The 16,526-nt window shown below is 59.9% G+C and overlaps 1 protein-coding gene across 1 annotated transcript in view; it reads right to left on the bottom strand.

Moving 5' to 3' along the window:
• Window positions 1–4,276: 4,276 nt before the first annotated feature.
• Window positions 4,277–16,526, bottom strand: part of H6PD (hexose-6-phosphate dehydrogenase/glucose 1-dehydrogenase) — a 28,344-nt gene continuing 16,094 nt past the window's right edge. Inside the window, exons 4-5 of the mRNA XM_062190383.1 lie at window positions 7,607–7,876; window positions 4,277–6,755 (exon numbers count right to left, since the gene is read on the bottom strand). Coding sequence (XP_062046367.1) covers window positions 5,392–6,755; window positions 7,607–7,876 — 1,634 coding nt within the window. The 3' untranslated portion in view covers window positions 4,277–5,391. The remainder of the gene's footprint in view (window positions 6,756–7,606; window positions 7,877–16,526) is intronic.

The raw sequence follows: 16,526 nt of genomic DNA, 5'->3' as shown, positions 1-16,526 counted from the left end.
CCAGCCACCGGGCTCGAGTCCCTGGGCTCTGCCCTCTTCCACATTGGCCTCCTGCCCAGGGCCCCCTCTGGGCAGTGGACTCCCCACTGCACAGCACTTGTGAGAACATCATGTCGGCTTGGGTCGCGCCTGCACCCAGCAGTCCCAACAGTCTACGCGGCTTCCCCAAAGCACATTCCTGGGAACATGGATACAGCTGGAGCTGGGGCGCAGGCAGCAGACCCAAGGCAAACAGCTGTATTCCCAGCTGCTGCTTTACAGGCTCCCCTCCCCACCCAGCGGGCTGCTGGGAACCGGGGACCTCCTCTCCATCTACCCCGCAAATGGGGCACAGCCTCTGGCCCACACGCGCGTCCCCTTCCCACAACCCACCACACCCCACCTCCCAGAGACAGCATGAGAACATGGGTTTTGGCAAAACAATTGTATTGTTGAAAAAATAGATGTTACATCTGATATACGAAAAGCCTCTTTAAAAACGTTTTTTGAAGAGTTTTAAAAGGCACGGGTTCCGGATGTGTTGTCTCAAGCAGTTTCCGGGGCCCAGAGAAATCCTGGCACGTTCACGCTGTTTGCAGGGGTGGTTTGCACGCCCACCCCAGAGCTCAGCCCCTCCTCTCCTGGCCTCACTACAGCCCAGACCCCAGTTCCCTATCCCAGGACAGACTGCATGACGGCCACAGCCCCTCGGCCCCGACCTCCGGTGGGGGGGGTCTCGGCTCCTCACTCAGGCACCTGCAGGTCAGAGCACGCGTGGCTGCGGTCAGCTGTCACCCAGACCCCAGGGGAGGAGACCACATGCGTCACAACCCAGAGACAGGGAGGCCCTCGAGGTTCTGAGCTCAGCCGATCCAGGGTCCTCTCCTGGAGCCTCCTCTCATGTGTACCTGGCCCCTCTCCCTGTGTGCAGGTAAAGCTAGGACCAACCCTGACACGCGTCTGTGTTCACTTCCAACTCCAGTCACCAGCGGCTCATATGTAGTCATGGCAGCTCTCAGCCAAGGAAGATGGGGTCACCCCTCCCCCACCAGGGCAGAAAGGATGTAGAGACCTGGGGTCAAGGCCAGGGTCAAGCAAAGGCCAGTGCCGGGAACCCAGAACCCACGGAAGCGTCACTGCCCCCTCCCATTCAGGGTCACACATGCATCCCAGTGACCTGCTCTGATAGCAGGTGCACTCTCTAAGCTGGGGGGGGGCTTCCACCTAGGGGGCCTGCCCTGCCCCCCTAGCCTCTAGCTCATTGAATTGCATCCTCCAGGCCTGGCATGCATGTCTGGTGCTGACGCAGTGCTGGGGCGTTGGCACCTTGCTTAGCCATGAGCCGAGTGAGCCTCCGAGTTTCTCACTCACACCCCAGGGACCGGGAGCCTGGACCTCCTGGGAGATGGCTGCTGTTGTAGTCTTCCAGGAACAGCGGCTGCTTTGGGCCTCTCCCCTTCACACAGTGAGGATGAATCCTGCAGGGAAGACGGACGTGCAGGGGAGGGTGGGACGTGGGGTCTGGCTTATACGGAGAATGTATGGTATACAACAAAACAGAGAACACGCATGACGTCCAACCCTAACCCCAGCACCAGCAGCTCAGGACAGAAACTGGACTGTGCAGCTGCCACCTGCCATGCCATGACCTCAGACAACAAACGTGCATTCAGCGAGCCACTGCCCTCCAGTGACTGCCAGGAAACACCCAGCATCTCCCAGGGCAGAGCTGTACCGATACTCACTGCATCATCCATTCGGATGCCCCTCCCCCTTTAAGATTCATTTATGTATTTGAAAGGCAGAGTGACAGAGAGGGAGACACAGAGCAAAACCTCCCATCCGCTGGTTCACTCCCCAGATGGTTGCAATGGCCCAGCCCAGCCTGGAACTCCAACCAGGCCTCCCATGCAGGTGGCAGGGGCCCAGGCACTTGGGGCACCCCCGCTGCTTTCCTGGGCACATTAGCAGGGAGCTGGATCAGACATGGAGCATCCGGGACTCAGACTGGCGCCTGTGTGGGATGCCGGCATCCAGACGGCTGCTTAACCCGCTGCGCCACAACGCTGGCCGCCCTCTTGGGTTCTAACTGCTGTGAAGGGCGGAGCACAGGGTCCGGGGTGGGGGGGGCACCTCACCATGGAAATCACAAGTGCACAAGGCAATCACCGATGGAGTGTCACCTACTTGGGCCACGGCCTCAGAGCAGAATCGGGAGTCCAGCTCCACCCAGGACATCTGGAGGCGCAGCCTTGCCCCCTGCGGCCTCACTCGCAGCGTGGGCAGGTGCCGACCACGCCGACCTGCCACGCCGGCCTTTCCCGTGACCTGCACTGCCACCAAGCAAGTTTCCCACCTGCAGGCTGCGGCCCACGGACTTGAGATGAAAATCCAGCTGGGAAAAGCAGCTGCAGAGGCTGCCTCTGTAGGAGAAGAAGTCTAGGAAGCAGCCCCTTGTCCCTCCTCTGTCCGGCCACACCTGGCTCCCTACACGGACTGGGAAGGAGGGAAGCTGGACAAAGCTAAAAGGAACTCCCAAAGCCGGGATGCCGATCGGGGGACAGAAATGCTTGAGAGAATGTACTGGAGTATTCATCCGCCTGTTGGGAAGCTTTGGTTATGCTGCTAAGCCGGGGACCCCAGAGTGGGCGCAGAGCATCCTAAAGGACCACCTGCTGAGAAACAGGAAGCAGGGAAACCCGAGAGGAGACACCTGCTGCCGAATCAGAACCCGGAAGTCCTGGATCCCTTCCCCACCACGGAGGCCGATCACCCCGCTCTCAGGATGCGAACACTGGTCTCCCAAGGGGAGGACCTCCTGCCATTTACAGGCCCACAGGTGCATGGGCAGGCGCCTCCCACTGGAACCCGGACTCTGGTGTCAGCCGCCCCTGCTCAAGGCCCCAGGGGAGAGAAGAGGCAGGGCACGGGCTGGTGGACACAGCTGGCCTCCCCAATGACTTGGGTCTGACCCGGGCTGCTCCTGAACTTGAGCTTTTGTTTCAAAGTCATCGCTAAATAAGGGTCCCACAGCGCAGCCCACAGGGTTGTCAAAGGGTTAGACAAGACGGCGCTGTACGGAGCACTTAGCTCCGCTGAGGACAGCCGAGCATCCTGCAGGCAGGGCTGGCGGAGGTGCAGCTGCGACTTCAGACGCCAGCATCCTGCAGCGCCGGTTCGAGTCTCAGCTGCTCCACTGCCGATACTGCTCCCTTCCAACTCGCCTGGGAAGGCAACAGATGATGGCCTGAGTGCTTGGGTCCCTGCCACCCGCATGGGAGACCCGGATGGAGTTCCTGGCTCCCTGGCCCAGACCGGGCTGTTTCAGCTATTTGGGGTAGGGGTGGGGGACAGAACCAGTGTATGGAAAAGCTCTTTCTCTTCCCGTCTCTCCCCCTCTCTGTCACTCTGCCTTTCAAATAAATCTTAAAAAAAAAAAAAAAAAAAAAAAACTCAGTAAGCTCCTGGTTTCTGCTCTGTTTCCTCACCACCGTCTCCCCCTCCCTGAAGAGAACTGCCCGGGCGGGGTGGGGGGGAGCTGAGCCTGCTCCACCCAGCCCCAGGGCACTGCCCGCAAGTCCAGACCCGGGTCGCAGCCGCACTGCCTGCCCGCGCTCCACTGTGGCAGTCTGAGTTCCAGGCCCCACCTGGCCACTTTCAGTGAAAAACAGAATCCAAGGGGCAAGGTTTCCCCCGGAACCGTCAGGGGAGCACAGGGTCCGGGTCTGAGCCTCTCTCCTCCCCAACACAGGGAGAGAAGGGGCGCACGCGTGGGTGAGGGCCTTCCTCTGAGGGTCAGCAGGATGCACCGGCCTGTGTCTCTGCACGGAGACGGCGCGGCCCGTGAGCCGCGGCGGGGATGGTGCTCAGGCGCCCCCACGCGGCCAGAGGCGGAACTTCAACACCTGTGCTCACCCGTGACCAGTGGCCACCAGGTGTGAACAGGCGACTGGGAGAGGGCGCCCAGCCCTGGCCCTGCCGTTCTGTTCTGCCCAGGTTGGGGCTCCCTGTGTGGCCTGGGTTGTCGGAGGCCAGGGCAGGCAGAACTTCACCAACAGTGCCCCTCAAGTGAGAGAGCCCCTGGCTCCCGCACCTCCAGGGGAAATGAGGATGGGTGTTTAAGTCGGAAGCCTTGAAGAAGTGTCAGATGGCGACGGATGCCCTCCTACGGAGAAAGCCTCCCCAACCAGCAGGCACGGCCCTGGAGGCTCGGCCCTTCACATGTGCACCTGGGTGGCACCACTACGTGGGAAGTTGAAAAAAAAAACAAAAACAAAAACACAAGTGTCCCGGGAACTCTTTCTGTTGCTGGTTTTTCTTTTAAGAACTTTAGAGCCCGCCTCGGGGGCTTTGGGAAATGGGCATTCCTGGCCGAAGCTCCTCCAGGGAGGAGGACCAAGCTCTGCTCCCGGAGAAGCCAGGAGGGGCAAGTGATGGTGGTGCGGCCAGGGCTGGCACGAGGGAGAGCCCTGCGAAGGCAGTGGTGGGCTGGAGGCCGCAAGAGGTAGTGTGAGAAGGGCTGGCTGCAGCCACCCTGGCAGGCTCCTGTCTGCTGGGCAGAGCCACCAGGGTACCCAATGTCACTTGAAGTCACAGTGGTCACCATCAGAGTACAACGTCACCGGGTCTTCCCTGCTGAAACCCAAGAGGCAGCCAAGACAGGAAACACCCACCTGGGGGCCCTCTCAGGCTCCGGCTCCCTGGCACGGCCCGGTCACCCACAGCCAGGGGGTTGGCAGAGGAGAACGGCCAGAGAGGGGAGCACCCACGGCCGGAGGAAGCTGGGGGACCGCAACCCCACTGCCCAGGCACAGCTGTTCTCAAAGGGGAGCAGTCCTAGCTTTCTGACATCCATGCTGGCTGATGTACCCCGGCTCCCACAGGAAGCAGGAGGGGCTGGGGAGGAACCCAGGGAGGTGAGGGGTGTAGGCGAAGAGTGAAGGGGAAGGCAGCGGGTTCAAGGTGCAGAGACTGGAGCAGAGAGGCCGGGGCTTGACCAGGCTGTGGTGTGGGGACGGCCTCCCGTCTGCCTGCCTGGCACGGGGCACTGCACCCCCAGGGCCGCTCTGTCAGCTCAGGCCTCCTCCCGGCAGCTCCCTGGTCCCCTTCTGCTTGTGGGCACTTTCACCCCCTCTTATTTGTGCTGGTGGCTGTTGATGGGCGACCACGTGGGTCTTCTGGCCTGGCACTGACTCTGTTCAAGGACAGAGATCGAACTTCTGCCTGGTTTCTGTGTCCGCCCGCCACACCCAGGCAGCACGGACCACCCAAGGGGCGGGCTAGGGTGGGGCCTCGTCCTCCCTGCTCCAGGCCCGACTCTGGGCATCAGGTACGCTGGGCAGGGCCGAGGGGGGCGGGGTGAGGACAGGTAAGGAAAGCACAGGAGCGAGCCCAGGGCAGAGGCGCTGTCCGTCACCCCAGAAAGGCCTCGTAGTCCATGTACCAAACCAGCTGGCCGGAAGTGGGCAGGACGCCCGAGATGGGCCACTTCTTGGGCTCGTGGCCCACGCGGCTCACCAGCAGGGTGATGTCACGCTTCGTCCTGCCCATGACCAGGACGGCCACCTTCTTGGCGCGGTTGATGAGGGGCAGGCTGAGGCTCATGCGCTGGTGTGGCCTTGAGGGGCTCTCCGTCAGCACCACCAGCTGCTCCCCGTCCAGGCCAGTGGGTGATTGCGGAAAGAGAGAGGCCGTGTGCCCGTCGGTGCCCATGCCCAGCAGCACCAAGTCGAAGCTGCAGTTGGTCACCAGGGCCGAGATCTCGCTGGCATAGGTCTGGGCACCCTGGTCCTCCTCGGCACAGAGCCTCTGGTGCAGGTGCACAGGCATGGGGTGGATGTTGTAGTAGGGGACCCTGACGTGCTGCAGCAGGTGCGCCTGCAGGCCCTGGAAGTTGGACTCGGGATCTGAGAGCGGGACACAGCGCTCGTCCACCAGCCACAGGTGCGTGTGGGCCCAGGGGAAGCCGTAGTGGCCCGAGGCCAGCTGCTGGAACAAGGCGATGGGGCTGGAGCCGCCCGAGAGCGCCAGGTGGAAGGTGCCGACGCGCCGCACCGCCTGCACGGCTGCGGCCTCGATGTCACTGGCCAGCTTGGAGATGAGCTCGTCGGGCCAGGCGGAGATCAGCGGGCTTTCCCGGTACTTGGCACCGAGAACCTGGAAGTCACTGGGCTGCGGGGTGGAGCCGGGCCCCGGCACCAGCTGCTCTGGCTGCTCCAGAGAAAAGGACAAGTGGGAACCGCTGAACTCGAAGTCCAGCAGACGGCCGCTGTCGGCGCCCCCTGGGTAGAGGCGCGGCACCTCCCGGGCCAGGCTGTCCAGCAAGGGCGTCCAGAACACCCAGGAGGCCAGCAGGTGCTCCGTGGGGACGAAGGACTCCTTGCGGGCATGGAAGATGTGCGACAAGAGGATGGAGTAGGCATCGCGCTCCTTCACGGGGCTGAAGGCGTAGAAATCGGACAGGGGCCGGCCAAAGAGCTGGAGCCCGGGCCTGTCCTCCACTTCCCTCCAGCTCTGGGTGGGCAGGAAGGGCTTGAACAGGTTCCTGCTGACTAGCACAGCGGGGTGGCCCAACTCGCCGTGTCCGATGTAGAAGATGATCTGGCGGGGCAGGCACCTGCTCTGTGCCGGGGCCCAGTGCTTCTCGCTCTGGGCACAGAACGCGCGGTTCTTGAACAGGACTCGCACGTAGCCCACTCTCTCGTCCAGGGCCTTGCCGGACATCAGGATGAAAGGGACGCCCTCCCAGCGCAGGTTGTCGACGTGGGCGAGGACGCCTGCAGCGGGACAGCATCGGGTGACGCCGCAGCAGGGCGTCAGCAGGACCCTCCCCTGGTACGGCCACCCACCCTACTCCCTGTCCCCACGGTCTTGTCTCCCTAGTTAGGGCTGGAGAGCTGGCCTCTGGGGCCATCACTGTGGCTTGGACGGCCACCTCCCTCTCATCTGGAGACTCCAGAAGTCTCACAGGAGGGCAGTTGGGGAGGGGGGGATCCTGACTCTGGGGTGGGGTAGGACGGGGGGTCCTAGGAGACAGGCACAACTTCCTGTTTGGGGAGCACTCGGATGCACCTGAGGTGAAGTCGGACACGGGTGAGCCCAAGGGGTGCTGGGGGGGGGGGGGTAGCAGCAGGACTGGGGGGCGGAGCCAGAGACTGACCACACCCACAGCCCAACTCCCACCTTCACCACACCCTCCGTTTCCTCCCCCGTGGAGCAGGGTGATATCGCCCCTCCCCAGTGGGTCTGTGGGGTGGGGGTTAGGTGAGGGCCCGGCACACGCCCCAAGCCCCGCCAGCAGCTGCTGCTCTCGCGCCGGTCACTCTGAGCTGTCCAGAGGAGCTTCACGGTGCTGCCTGCTGGACACGCTGGCTTGGGCAGAGCTCTGTGGCTTCACTTGGGAGGCAGATGTCAGTTCCCCGAGGGCAGGCGCCTGGCTTGAGCCCCTCGGGAAGATTCTAGGGGCATGGCTGGAACTGAGGCTGGCACAACTCGTGGGCATGGCCCGTACCACCAGTGATCTGCCGCTGGCAGACGACCGGAGGCCAGGGCAGGTCACCCAGGCCGCTGGGCACAGCTGTGCGAACCCCACCTCCGGCCCCCGCCACCCCGTGGGCTTGGGAAGTACCTGCGAAGGTGGGCGTCAGGCTGGGGGAGCTGCCCGGCTTCCCCAGCTCCCTGCGCACTTGCTCGCTGTAGGCCTGGTACTGGCCCACCACAGCGCTGCCCCTCTGCAGGCCGCGCAGTGCCCGGAAGGTCTGCAGCTTGTGGCGCAGCACGGCCTCCGAGCAGCTGACGTTGGCGGGCAGCTCCATGGCCACGAGCGTGAGGATCTCCGTCAGGTGGTTTTGCAGGGTGTCGCGGATGACGCCATACTCCTCGTAGAAGCTGGTGCGGCCTGGGCAGGAGGGAGGGGAGGTCGTAAGGAGGGTGTGGGGGGAGCGCCAAGACCCCACCCGGCACCTTGTCCTGGTATCCTCATGGGTCTGCTGAAGACATATCCCGGGGCAAAGACCACGAGAGAAGGGAAAGAGGAGGCCCCCTGTGGTGAGAAAGATTCTAAGAACAGGTGTCTGCTGCGGTCTGTCCCCCAGAATTCATATGAGGGACGCCTGGGCCCCAGCGCAGCAGTGCTGAGAAGTGGGGAGACCTTCCAGAGGGGTGGGTGCCATGGCACAGCAGGTCGAGCCGATGAGTCACTGCCTGCCACGCCAGCACCCCATATCCGAGCACCAGTTCAAGTCCCGGCTGCTCCACTTCCAATCCAGCTCCCTGCTAATGGACTGGAAAAAGCAGAAGATGGCCCAAGTCCTTGGGCCCCGGCACCTGTGTGGGAGACAAAGAAGAAGCTCCTGGCTCCTGGCTTCAGCCTGGCCCAGCCCTGGCTGGTGTGGCCATCTGGGGAGTAGACCAGCAGGTGGAAGATCAAACTCACTCTCTCTCTCTCTCTCTCTCCCTTCCTCCCTCCCTCTCTGTAACTCTGACTTTCAAATCAATCAATCAATCTTTTTTTAAGAGGCAGGTCAGGAGGGCTGTGTCAGCCAGGTTTCCGTCACCACAGCAAGAACCCCCCGAGCCGCTCGGGCTCAGCCCTCCCTGGGCAGCAGTGGGCAGGAGGCTAAGCTCGGAGGAGGCCACAGCTTCCCTGGAGGGCTGGCATCTGATCCTGGGAGGGCTACTGACTCTTCATTCTGCCTCTGCCATTTAACAGAGTGACCAGAAGCCCCACCATGAGAGAGAGAGAGAGAGACAGACAGACAGACAGACATGTGTCGGGAGAAAAAAATAAGTCAGTAAAATTCGGAACAGGGGTGCACGTTGTAGCACAGTGTGTTAACCCTCCGCCTACAAAACTGGCACCCCCAGTCAGAGCACCTGTTCGAGTCCCGGCTGCTCTGCTTCTTGGGACAGTGACTTGGGCCCCTGCCACCCATGTGGAAGACCCGGATGAAGCTCCTGGTTTTGGCCTGGCTCAGCCCTGGCCATTGTGACCATCTGGGGAGTGAATGAGCGGATGGAAGACCTTTTTCTCTCTCTGTCTCTCCCTCTCTCTCTGCCACTCTGCCTTTCAAATAAATAAATCAAATAAATCCTTAAAAAAATAAAATCATAACTAGACCATGACCAAGGGCAGTAGCAGGCGCCTCTGAGACCCGAGGAGGCGGCCCCAGGAGAAGCCAGGGAGAGCCCCGGGGCAGGAACTGGAGCAGGCAGGGCAGGAGCCAGGGAGGAGGGGCTGGGGTCTTGGGGGGTCACCCAGGACCAGGCGAGGGGACAGGGCAGGAGCCAGGGAGGAGGGGCCGGGGTCTTGGGGGGTCACCCAGGACCAGGTGAGGGGACAACATGACCCGTCTGCTATTCGGCGTGGATCCCTGGCCTGCTGTGGGGGCGATGGCCCAGGACAAGGAAACTCAGCCACATGGAATGCAAGACTCACCCTGGAGTCAGAATCCACTGGAAGTGCTGAGGGGAGGGGGAGTGAGCACCAAGCAGGGCCCAATGGCAGCTCTGCAGCCCAGGGCCGAGCAGCAGGGTGGCAGTGGTGGTGAAGACAGTCACGGGAAGCGCTGGATGGAGGGAAGTCTCCAGTCCCACTCGGGTGCGTTAAGCCCAGGACAGCCAGGTGGAAACGGCCGGGTGGCAGGTACACGGGGTTGCAGGGAGGGGAAATGAAATAAGCCCCAGCGAGCGCAGAGCCGGCGGTGACAACACGAGCCTGGCCCACTCAGAAGGCTCCACATGGGCCCTGGGGGAGTAAGAGCGACTCTCGCCCCCATGGCTCTGATTGCCAGTCCACTCAAAGTCCAGGGCTCGAGAGCACACCACATCAGGTGATACGGTTTGTCTGCCACCAGCTTGCAAACTTCAGGTCTGCTACAGCGTACAGAGAACGCGCGACACAGACATGAAGACACTGTGCAGGCGCCTCCCGCGCCTCCCGCGCCTCCCGCACCAGGGGATCGGTGTCATCACCCAGCCGACTCGGACCCAGTCCCGAGGTCTCAGCTTCGCAGAGAGCCTGCCCCTCCCGGGGGCCAGGTCCTCTGCCAGCCCCACAGGCTGGGATCCCGCACCTGTCTCTCTCCCTCCTGCTGTACCGGAAGTCCCATCAGAGTCTGATCCCCTCTGCACCCCAGCACCTGACGCACGCTGCAGCCACAGGCGGGTGGCAGAGAATAAACAGAACTTCACTACGTGGAAAACACAATCAGAAACGAGAAATGCGATGCACGGGGCAGGTGCTGGGGCAGTGGTGAAGTGGCTTCTTGGGAAGCCTGCATCTCACATCAGAGGGCCTGGATGCCAGTCCTGGCACTGCCCCCAGTTCCAGCTTCCTGCTAATGTGCCCCCTGGGAGGCAGTGGTGACGGCTCAAGCAGCTGGGTCCCTCTCGCACGTGGGAGACCTGGATGGAGCTCCTGGCTCCCGGCTTCAACCTCACCCAGCTCCAGCACGGTGGGCTTTGCAGGAGTGGACCAGGGGATAGAAGACCCCTCTCTGTCTCTATGCCTTTCAAATAAAAACAAATTCAAATTTTAATAGGAAATTCAACAGGTGGGTTTTATGTATTAGAAACAGAGGAAAAGAGTTGGTTAATAGGAGACAGCTGTGGAGAGATTGCCAGGACGAAGGGAGCAGGAGACCAGGAGCCACAAGTAGACACTGTGCGTGACTCCTCTCTGAAAGGAAGCAGGGGACAGCGCTGTGGCGTAGTGGGTAAAGCCACCACCTGCAGCGCAGGCATCCCATATGGGCGCCGTTTTAAGTCCCGGCTGCTCCACTTCCAGTCCAGCTCTCTGCTATGGCCTGGGAAAGCAGTGGAAGATGGCCCAAGTCCTTAGGACCCTGCACCTGTGTGGGAGACCTGGAAGAATTCCTGGCTCCTGGCTTCAGATCAGCACAGCTCCAGCCGTTGCAGCCAACTAGGGAGTGAACCAGAGGACGGATAGATCTCTCTCTCTCTCTCTCTCTCTCTCTCTCTCTCTCTCTGCCTTTCCTTCTCTCTGTAACTGTGACTTTCAAGTAAAAATAAATAAACCTTAAAAAAAAGGAGTCAGTAGATTGTTTTGGGAATCAGAGATTTACAGAAGCCTAAAGAGAAGCAAGGGAATAATCCACCCAAAATTTAGAACTGAAGAAGAGGAACTGGGATGGAGCTGGGGAGGGGCAGGCGGGAGACCGTCTTGGTCCGCTTGCTGCTGCTGGAACTGGACCGCACAGAGCGGGTCACTTGTCAAGAACAGAGGCTGGCTTTGCTACAGTCCTGGGTTCTGGGAAGCCCAGCACCAAGGGGCCAGCCCGTGGTGAGGGCCTTCCTGCTGCGTCCTTGCGTGGGAAGTGGCACCCCACGTCATGACGGAGCAGGTGCACCAGCGTAGGTCTGTCTTCCTGTTCCTCTGAAGCCATGATGTCACCATGGGAGCCCAGGCCTTATGACCTCATCTAGTCCTAATGACCGCCCCAAGGTCCCACCCCAAGACCCCATCAACGCAGAAATCTGGGGGCTGTGTTTCCAGCTCACGGGAGTTGGGAGATGTTTGCAAACTACAGCAGACATGATAAAGTTCTTGTATGAACATGTCGGTAGCTGCACCAGTGCTTGTTGGGTCATTCTACATCTCTCGTGTGTATTCTGTAAGCATTCTTTCTTACCTGGGTCTAGTTAATATTTAATTCAGAGAGAAGTGGATCCCTGGGAGGCCAGCATTGTGGTGTAGCAGGTAAAGCCACAGCCTGCAATGTCAGCATTCTATATGGGTGCCTGGTCGTGTCCTGGCTGCTCCTCTTTCAATACAGCTTCCTGCTAATGTGCCTGGGAAAGCAGTGGAGGATGGCCCAGGTGCTTGGACCCCTGCCACGCGTGTGTGAGACCCAGATGAAGCTCCTGGCTCCTGGTTTTGGCCTGGCCCAGCCCCAGCTGTTGCAGCCATCTGGAGAGTGAACCAATGGATGGAAGATCTCTGTCTCTCTTTGTCTCTCTGAAACTCTGACTTTCAAATAAATAAATGAATATTTACAAAGCAGCAGCAGCAGCAGCAGCAGATCCCACTGTAGACCTGCAGGCCCAGCACACTGCTTTAGCTGCCTTTGAGTCCTTGGCACCTGCTGTGCTCAGGCTTCTGCATGCTCTCCCAGGCCAGCCCAGGCAGGCCACGGCTTGTGAAACTCCCTGCCCTGAACGCAGCCCAGTACACCCCTCCCACTCCCATGGCAGCACCCGTGTTGGAGGCAAGAAACGCAGCCTGCACGCAGCACTGGGCCCTGGCCCCCAGGGCCAGCAGGGTGCCTGCTTGGTCCTCAGCCAGAGCTTGAAGGCGCAGCTCCGGCCAGGGACACTACACCCCAGTGTGCCAGACAGCCCAGCCCAGCAGAAGCAGCCCCCGCCGAGAAAGCAGCCGCTGAGCCCCCAGCCCATACAGCTCTGGTCTTCAGAGTTCTCACAGCGCTGCTGACAATCAAGAAAAAGACAGCGATAATAGGTGTGTATTTTAGTCCGCTTGTGCCTCACGTTAACAACAGAGATCCCATGGTCACCCCAGTGAGATTCAGAGAGGTGAGGCAACTTACCCAGGGTCGCCGAGCCGGGACAGAAGGCAACGAAAAGCTCCAACCTGACAGTGGGGCCCAGAGCCAGTGACTCTCACCACCCACTCCTCATCCTCCGTTGCATGGCAGGTGCGAGGCCGACCTGCACGAGCACCAATACGAACGGGGGAGGTGGGGGCTGAGCGGGCCCTGCAAAGAGGGGCCTAGGTCAAAGGTTAGGGCCCCCAGTGCCTGCTGGGCCAGGGAAAATGTGCAAGGGAGGGGTGGGCTTGTGTCCCTGGGAGAATGGAGGTTGTCGGGGTGGGGGCGGTTAATGCCTCAGTCGTAGCCAGCTCATGCCTCATGTGATCAATTCTCCCAGTGCTTTTGGAAAGTGGAAACGTTTGGATGAAGTCTCATCTAGTGGCTTTTATTTTATTTCTTAAAGAGTTATTTTCTGGCTGGCGCCGTGGCTCAACAGGCTAATCCTCCGCCTTGTGGCGCCGGCACACCGGGTTCTAGTCCCGGTCGGGGCGCCGGATTCTATCCCGGTTGCCCCTCTTCCAGGCCAGCTCTCTGCTGTGGCCCGGGAGTGCAGTGGAGGATGGCCCAAGTGCTTGGGCCCTGCACCCCATGGGAGACCAGGATAAGCACCTGGCTCCTGGCTTCGGATCAGCGAGATGCGCCGGCCGCAGCAGCCATTGGAGGGTGAACCAACGGCAAAAAGGAAGACCTTTCTCTCTGTCTCTCTCACTATCCACTCTGCCTGTCAAAAAAAAAAAAAGAGTTATTTGTTATTTTCTTATTTGACAAGTAAATAAATTATCTGATAAGTAATGTTATTTACTTATGCGACTCTTCACAGAGAGAGAAGGAGAGACAGAGCGAGAGAGGTCTTCCATCTGCTGGTTCACTCCCCAAATGGCCAAAACCAGGAGCTTCTTCCAGGTCTCCAGCATGGGTGCAGGGGCCCATGCACTTGGGCCATCCTCTGCTGCTTTCCCAGGCCATTAGCAGGGAGCTGGATTGGAGGTGGAGCAGCCGGGACACAAACAGGTGCCCATATGGGATGCCGGCTATGCAGACAGTGGCTTTGCCGGCCATGCCACAACGCCGGCCCCTGATTTTGTGATTTTTGATATGCACAAATGACTCCAATTTTTGAAAATGCCACGTGTCTCAAAGAAACGTGTGGGGGCTGCCTCTGCCCGGGACCCATCCTAGCTGGGGAGCAGCAGCAGGAGCCAGACACAGAGGCCTCCACACGGGGTTCCAGTGACGACGGCCGGCAGAAGCGGCCGGTTTGTGATTCTGAGGATCCGAAGAGCCACGGCGGGGTCAGGGGAGGGCCTTTGGCCTGGCAGTGACAATGCCCTAGTCCCCTGGGAGGGTCAGTGCTGGTCCTGACCCTGACTCCTGCTGACGCAGACTCCTGGGAGATCGAGTGATCGCATTCCGACCACCCACGGGGCGGGGGACCTCGAGCTCCTGCTCCTGGCTTTGGCCCCGGCCCAGCCCCCGCTGTTGCTGCATTTGGCAAGTGAACCCGCAGATAGATCTCTTTCTCTCTTTTTTTGAAAAAATATTTATTTATTTATTTATTTATTTGAAAGACAGAGCTACAGAGAGGCAGAGGCAGACAGAGAGGTCTTCCATCCGCTGGTTCACTCCCTACATGGCTGCAATGGCAGAGCTGGACTGATCCGAAGCCAGGAGCCAGGAGCTTCCTCCGGGTTTCCCATGCGGGTACAGGGGTCCAAGGACTTGGGCCATCGTCCACTGCTTTCTCAGGCCACAGCAGAGAGCTGGATCGGAAGTGGAGCAGCTGGGACTCCAACCGGCGCCCATATGGGATGCCAGCGCTGCAGGCGGCGGCTTTACCCACTAAGCCACAGCGCCCGCCCCCCCCCCCTGCCTTTCTAATAAAATGAAAATAAATAAACATTAAAAAAAAGTCAGCTTCTCACCTTCTCTCTTTAAAATAATTGAAGAAACTGTTTTGGAGCAGGAAGTGAAACCTTGCAGATGAACACGCAGGCCCGGCCACAGACCAGTGCACCTGCAGTCCACGAGAGAGAGGTCTTCCATCTGCTGGTCATTCCCCAAATGTTTGCTACAGGCCAGGGTAACTGCAAAGCCATTATCCAGTCAGAGGACACCAACTCCCTGGTCCCAGCTGGATCTGGAAGGTGGTGCAGAGTTGGGGTCCAGAGCATGGCCCCTGCAGCCACTGGCTGTTGTCTTGGTTTTTTAAGATTTGTTTATTGACTTGAAAGAGTTACAGATATAGAGGGGGTCTCTCATACTCACACACACACACACACACACACAGATCTTCCATTTGCTGGTTCACTCCCCAGGTGGCCACAGTGGCCAGGGCTGGGCCAGGTGGAAGCCAGGAGCCTGGAGCTTCTTCCAGGTCTCCCACATGGGTGCAAGGGCCCAAGCACTCGTGCCATCCTCTACTGCTTTTTCCAGATCCATTAGCAGAGAGCTGGATCGGAAATGGAGCAGCTGGGACTTGAACCTGTGCCCATATGGGGTGCTGGCACTGCAGGTGGCGGTTTTACCCACTACGCCACAATGGCAGCCCTGGAACCATGGTTTAAACACTGGCTCTCCTGTCTGAAGTCACAGGGCTGAAGGGGGGGGGGGTTGGAGGTGGGGGAAGGAGGCAGGCATTTGCATCCCAATCAGAGTGCCTGGGTTCAGGTCCTGGCCCCCCTCTCACTCCAGCTCTCTGCTAAGGCGTGGCCTGGAAGGCAGCAGCGAGGACTCCGCTGGTTCCCTGCCGCCCGCCCACCCGCTGGGGGCCCCAGACTGAACTTCTGGCTCCTGGCTTCTGCCGGGCCCAGCCTTGCCCCAGCTGTCGCAGTCATCTGGCGAGTGACCCAGTGCACGTGAGATGTCTCCCTTTCTGCCTCTCAGCTCTAAGTAGAGTGCCCGGCATGCAGGAAGCACGGATGAGCCCTGGCTGCCACTGCCATTGTTCAGAGAACAGCAGCTCCGCACTTCCTGACAAAGCACAGGGCAGTTTTCGTTCTAAATGCACAGGGTCGGGGGTGATGGCGCGACACCGGGGACCCCATCCAAAACGCAGCTGCAGGGACGAGACCAGGGCCGCGGCAGACGATGAAGGCTGGGGAGGAGAAAGGCCCGGATGGCCGTGGCACCGTTATTTTATAACCGCCAAGGAAGGAATGGGCTGCCGACACCACCGTGTCACCCCGTCGAATGGCAACGTCAACTTCAGAGGTGTTCAAACGCGCAAAGCCGTGTTTCTGAGCCTCGGCCGATTGCCATGGAGTCCAGGATGAAGAAGAGGGTTGACGCTTTAAGAACAGATGACGTTTTCGTGGGGAGAACACAACACAGTCCTTAAAAGCCCTCGGCTCAGCACTGTTCATTAATTTAGCAAATCCCTAAGTGGCCCTTTTTCTATTTTTATCCTCTCTCGGTTCTCGGGAGAAAGCCTTCTAAGGGTTTACCGCCTGCTGGGTGAAAAAGAGCTTCCTGTATTCCCTCATTTCCAGCCACAAGGGGTGCACCTGCCCATGCTGAACACAACCTGCGGGTGTGTGGGCTCTGCTTGTATTCTCAGAGCACTGTCTTCTCAGGGGCTAAGCACAGGTAGCAGGTGCACGGCCCACGCCATGGGGGAGGAGCCCACATGAACGAGAACTGCCAGTCAGGGGCCAGTCCTGCGTTGGCTGCTGTCAGTTACTGTGGACGGATTCTTCCTAAGAACGACCGACACTGGGATCCTTTCCTAGGTTCAGAGTTGAGGATTCAAACCCGTCCGTAAGTAAAAGGGTCAGAAGGAACGGGGAAATTAAACAAGGGCAGAGAGCCCCAGGAACTGGCTGTCAGCTGTGTTGGTCCAGAGCTGGCCAGAGGCCCCGGGATACCAGCAGAGGAGGCCACTGCTTGGCCCTTGGACCTGCTACTCAGTCTGATGAGCACGAGTGACAGCCACAAAGTATGTCTTAGCCCACGCCCAGGAATTCTACTGTGGGAATGCAC

The sequence above is a fragment of the Lepus europaeus genome, chromosome 5, assembly GCF_033115175.1.
Source record: "Lepus europaeus isolate LE1 chromosome 5, mLepTim1.pri, whole genome shotgun sequence".
Classification (NCBI taxonomy): Eukaryota; Metazoa; Chordata; class Mammalia; order Lagomorpha; family Leporidae; genus Lepus; species Lepus europaeus.
The sequence above is the reverse complement of the archived record's forward strand: the minus strand, read 5'-3'. Positions and strand labels throughout refer to the sequence as shown.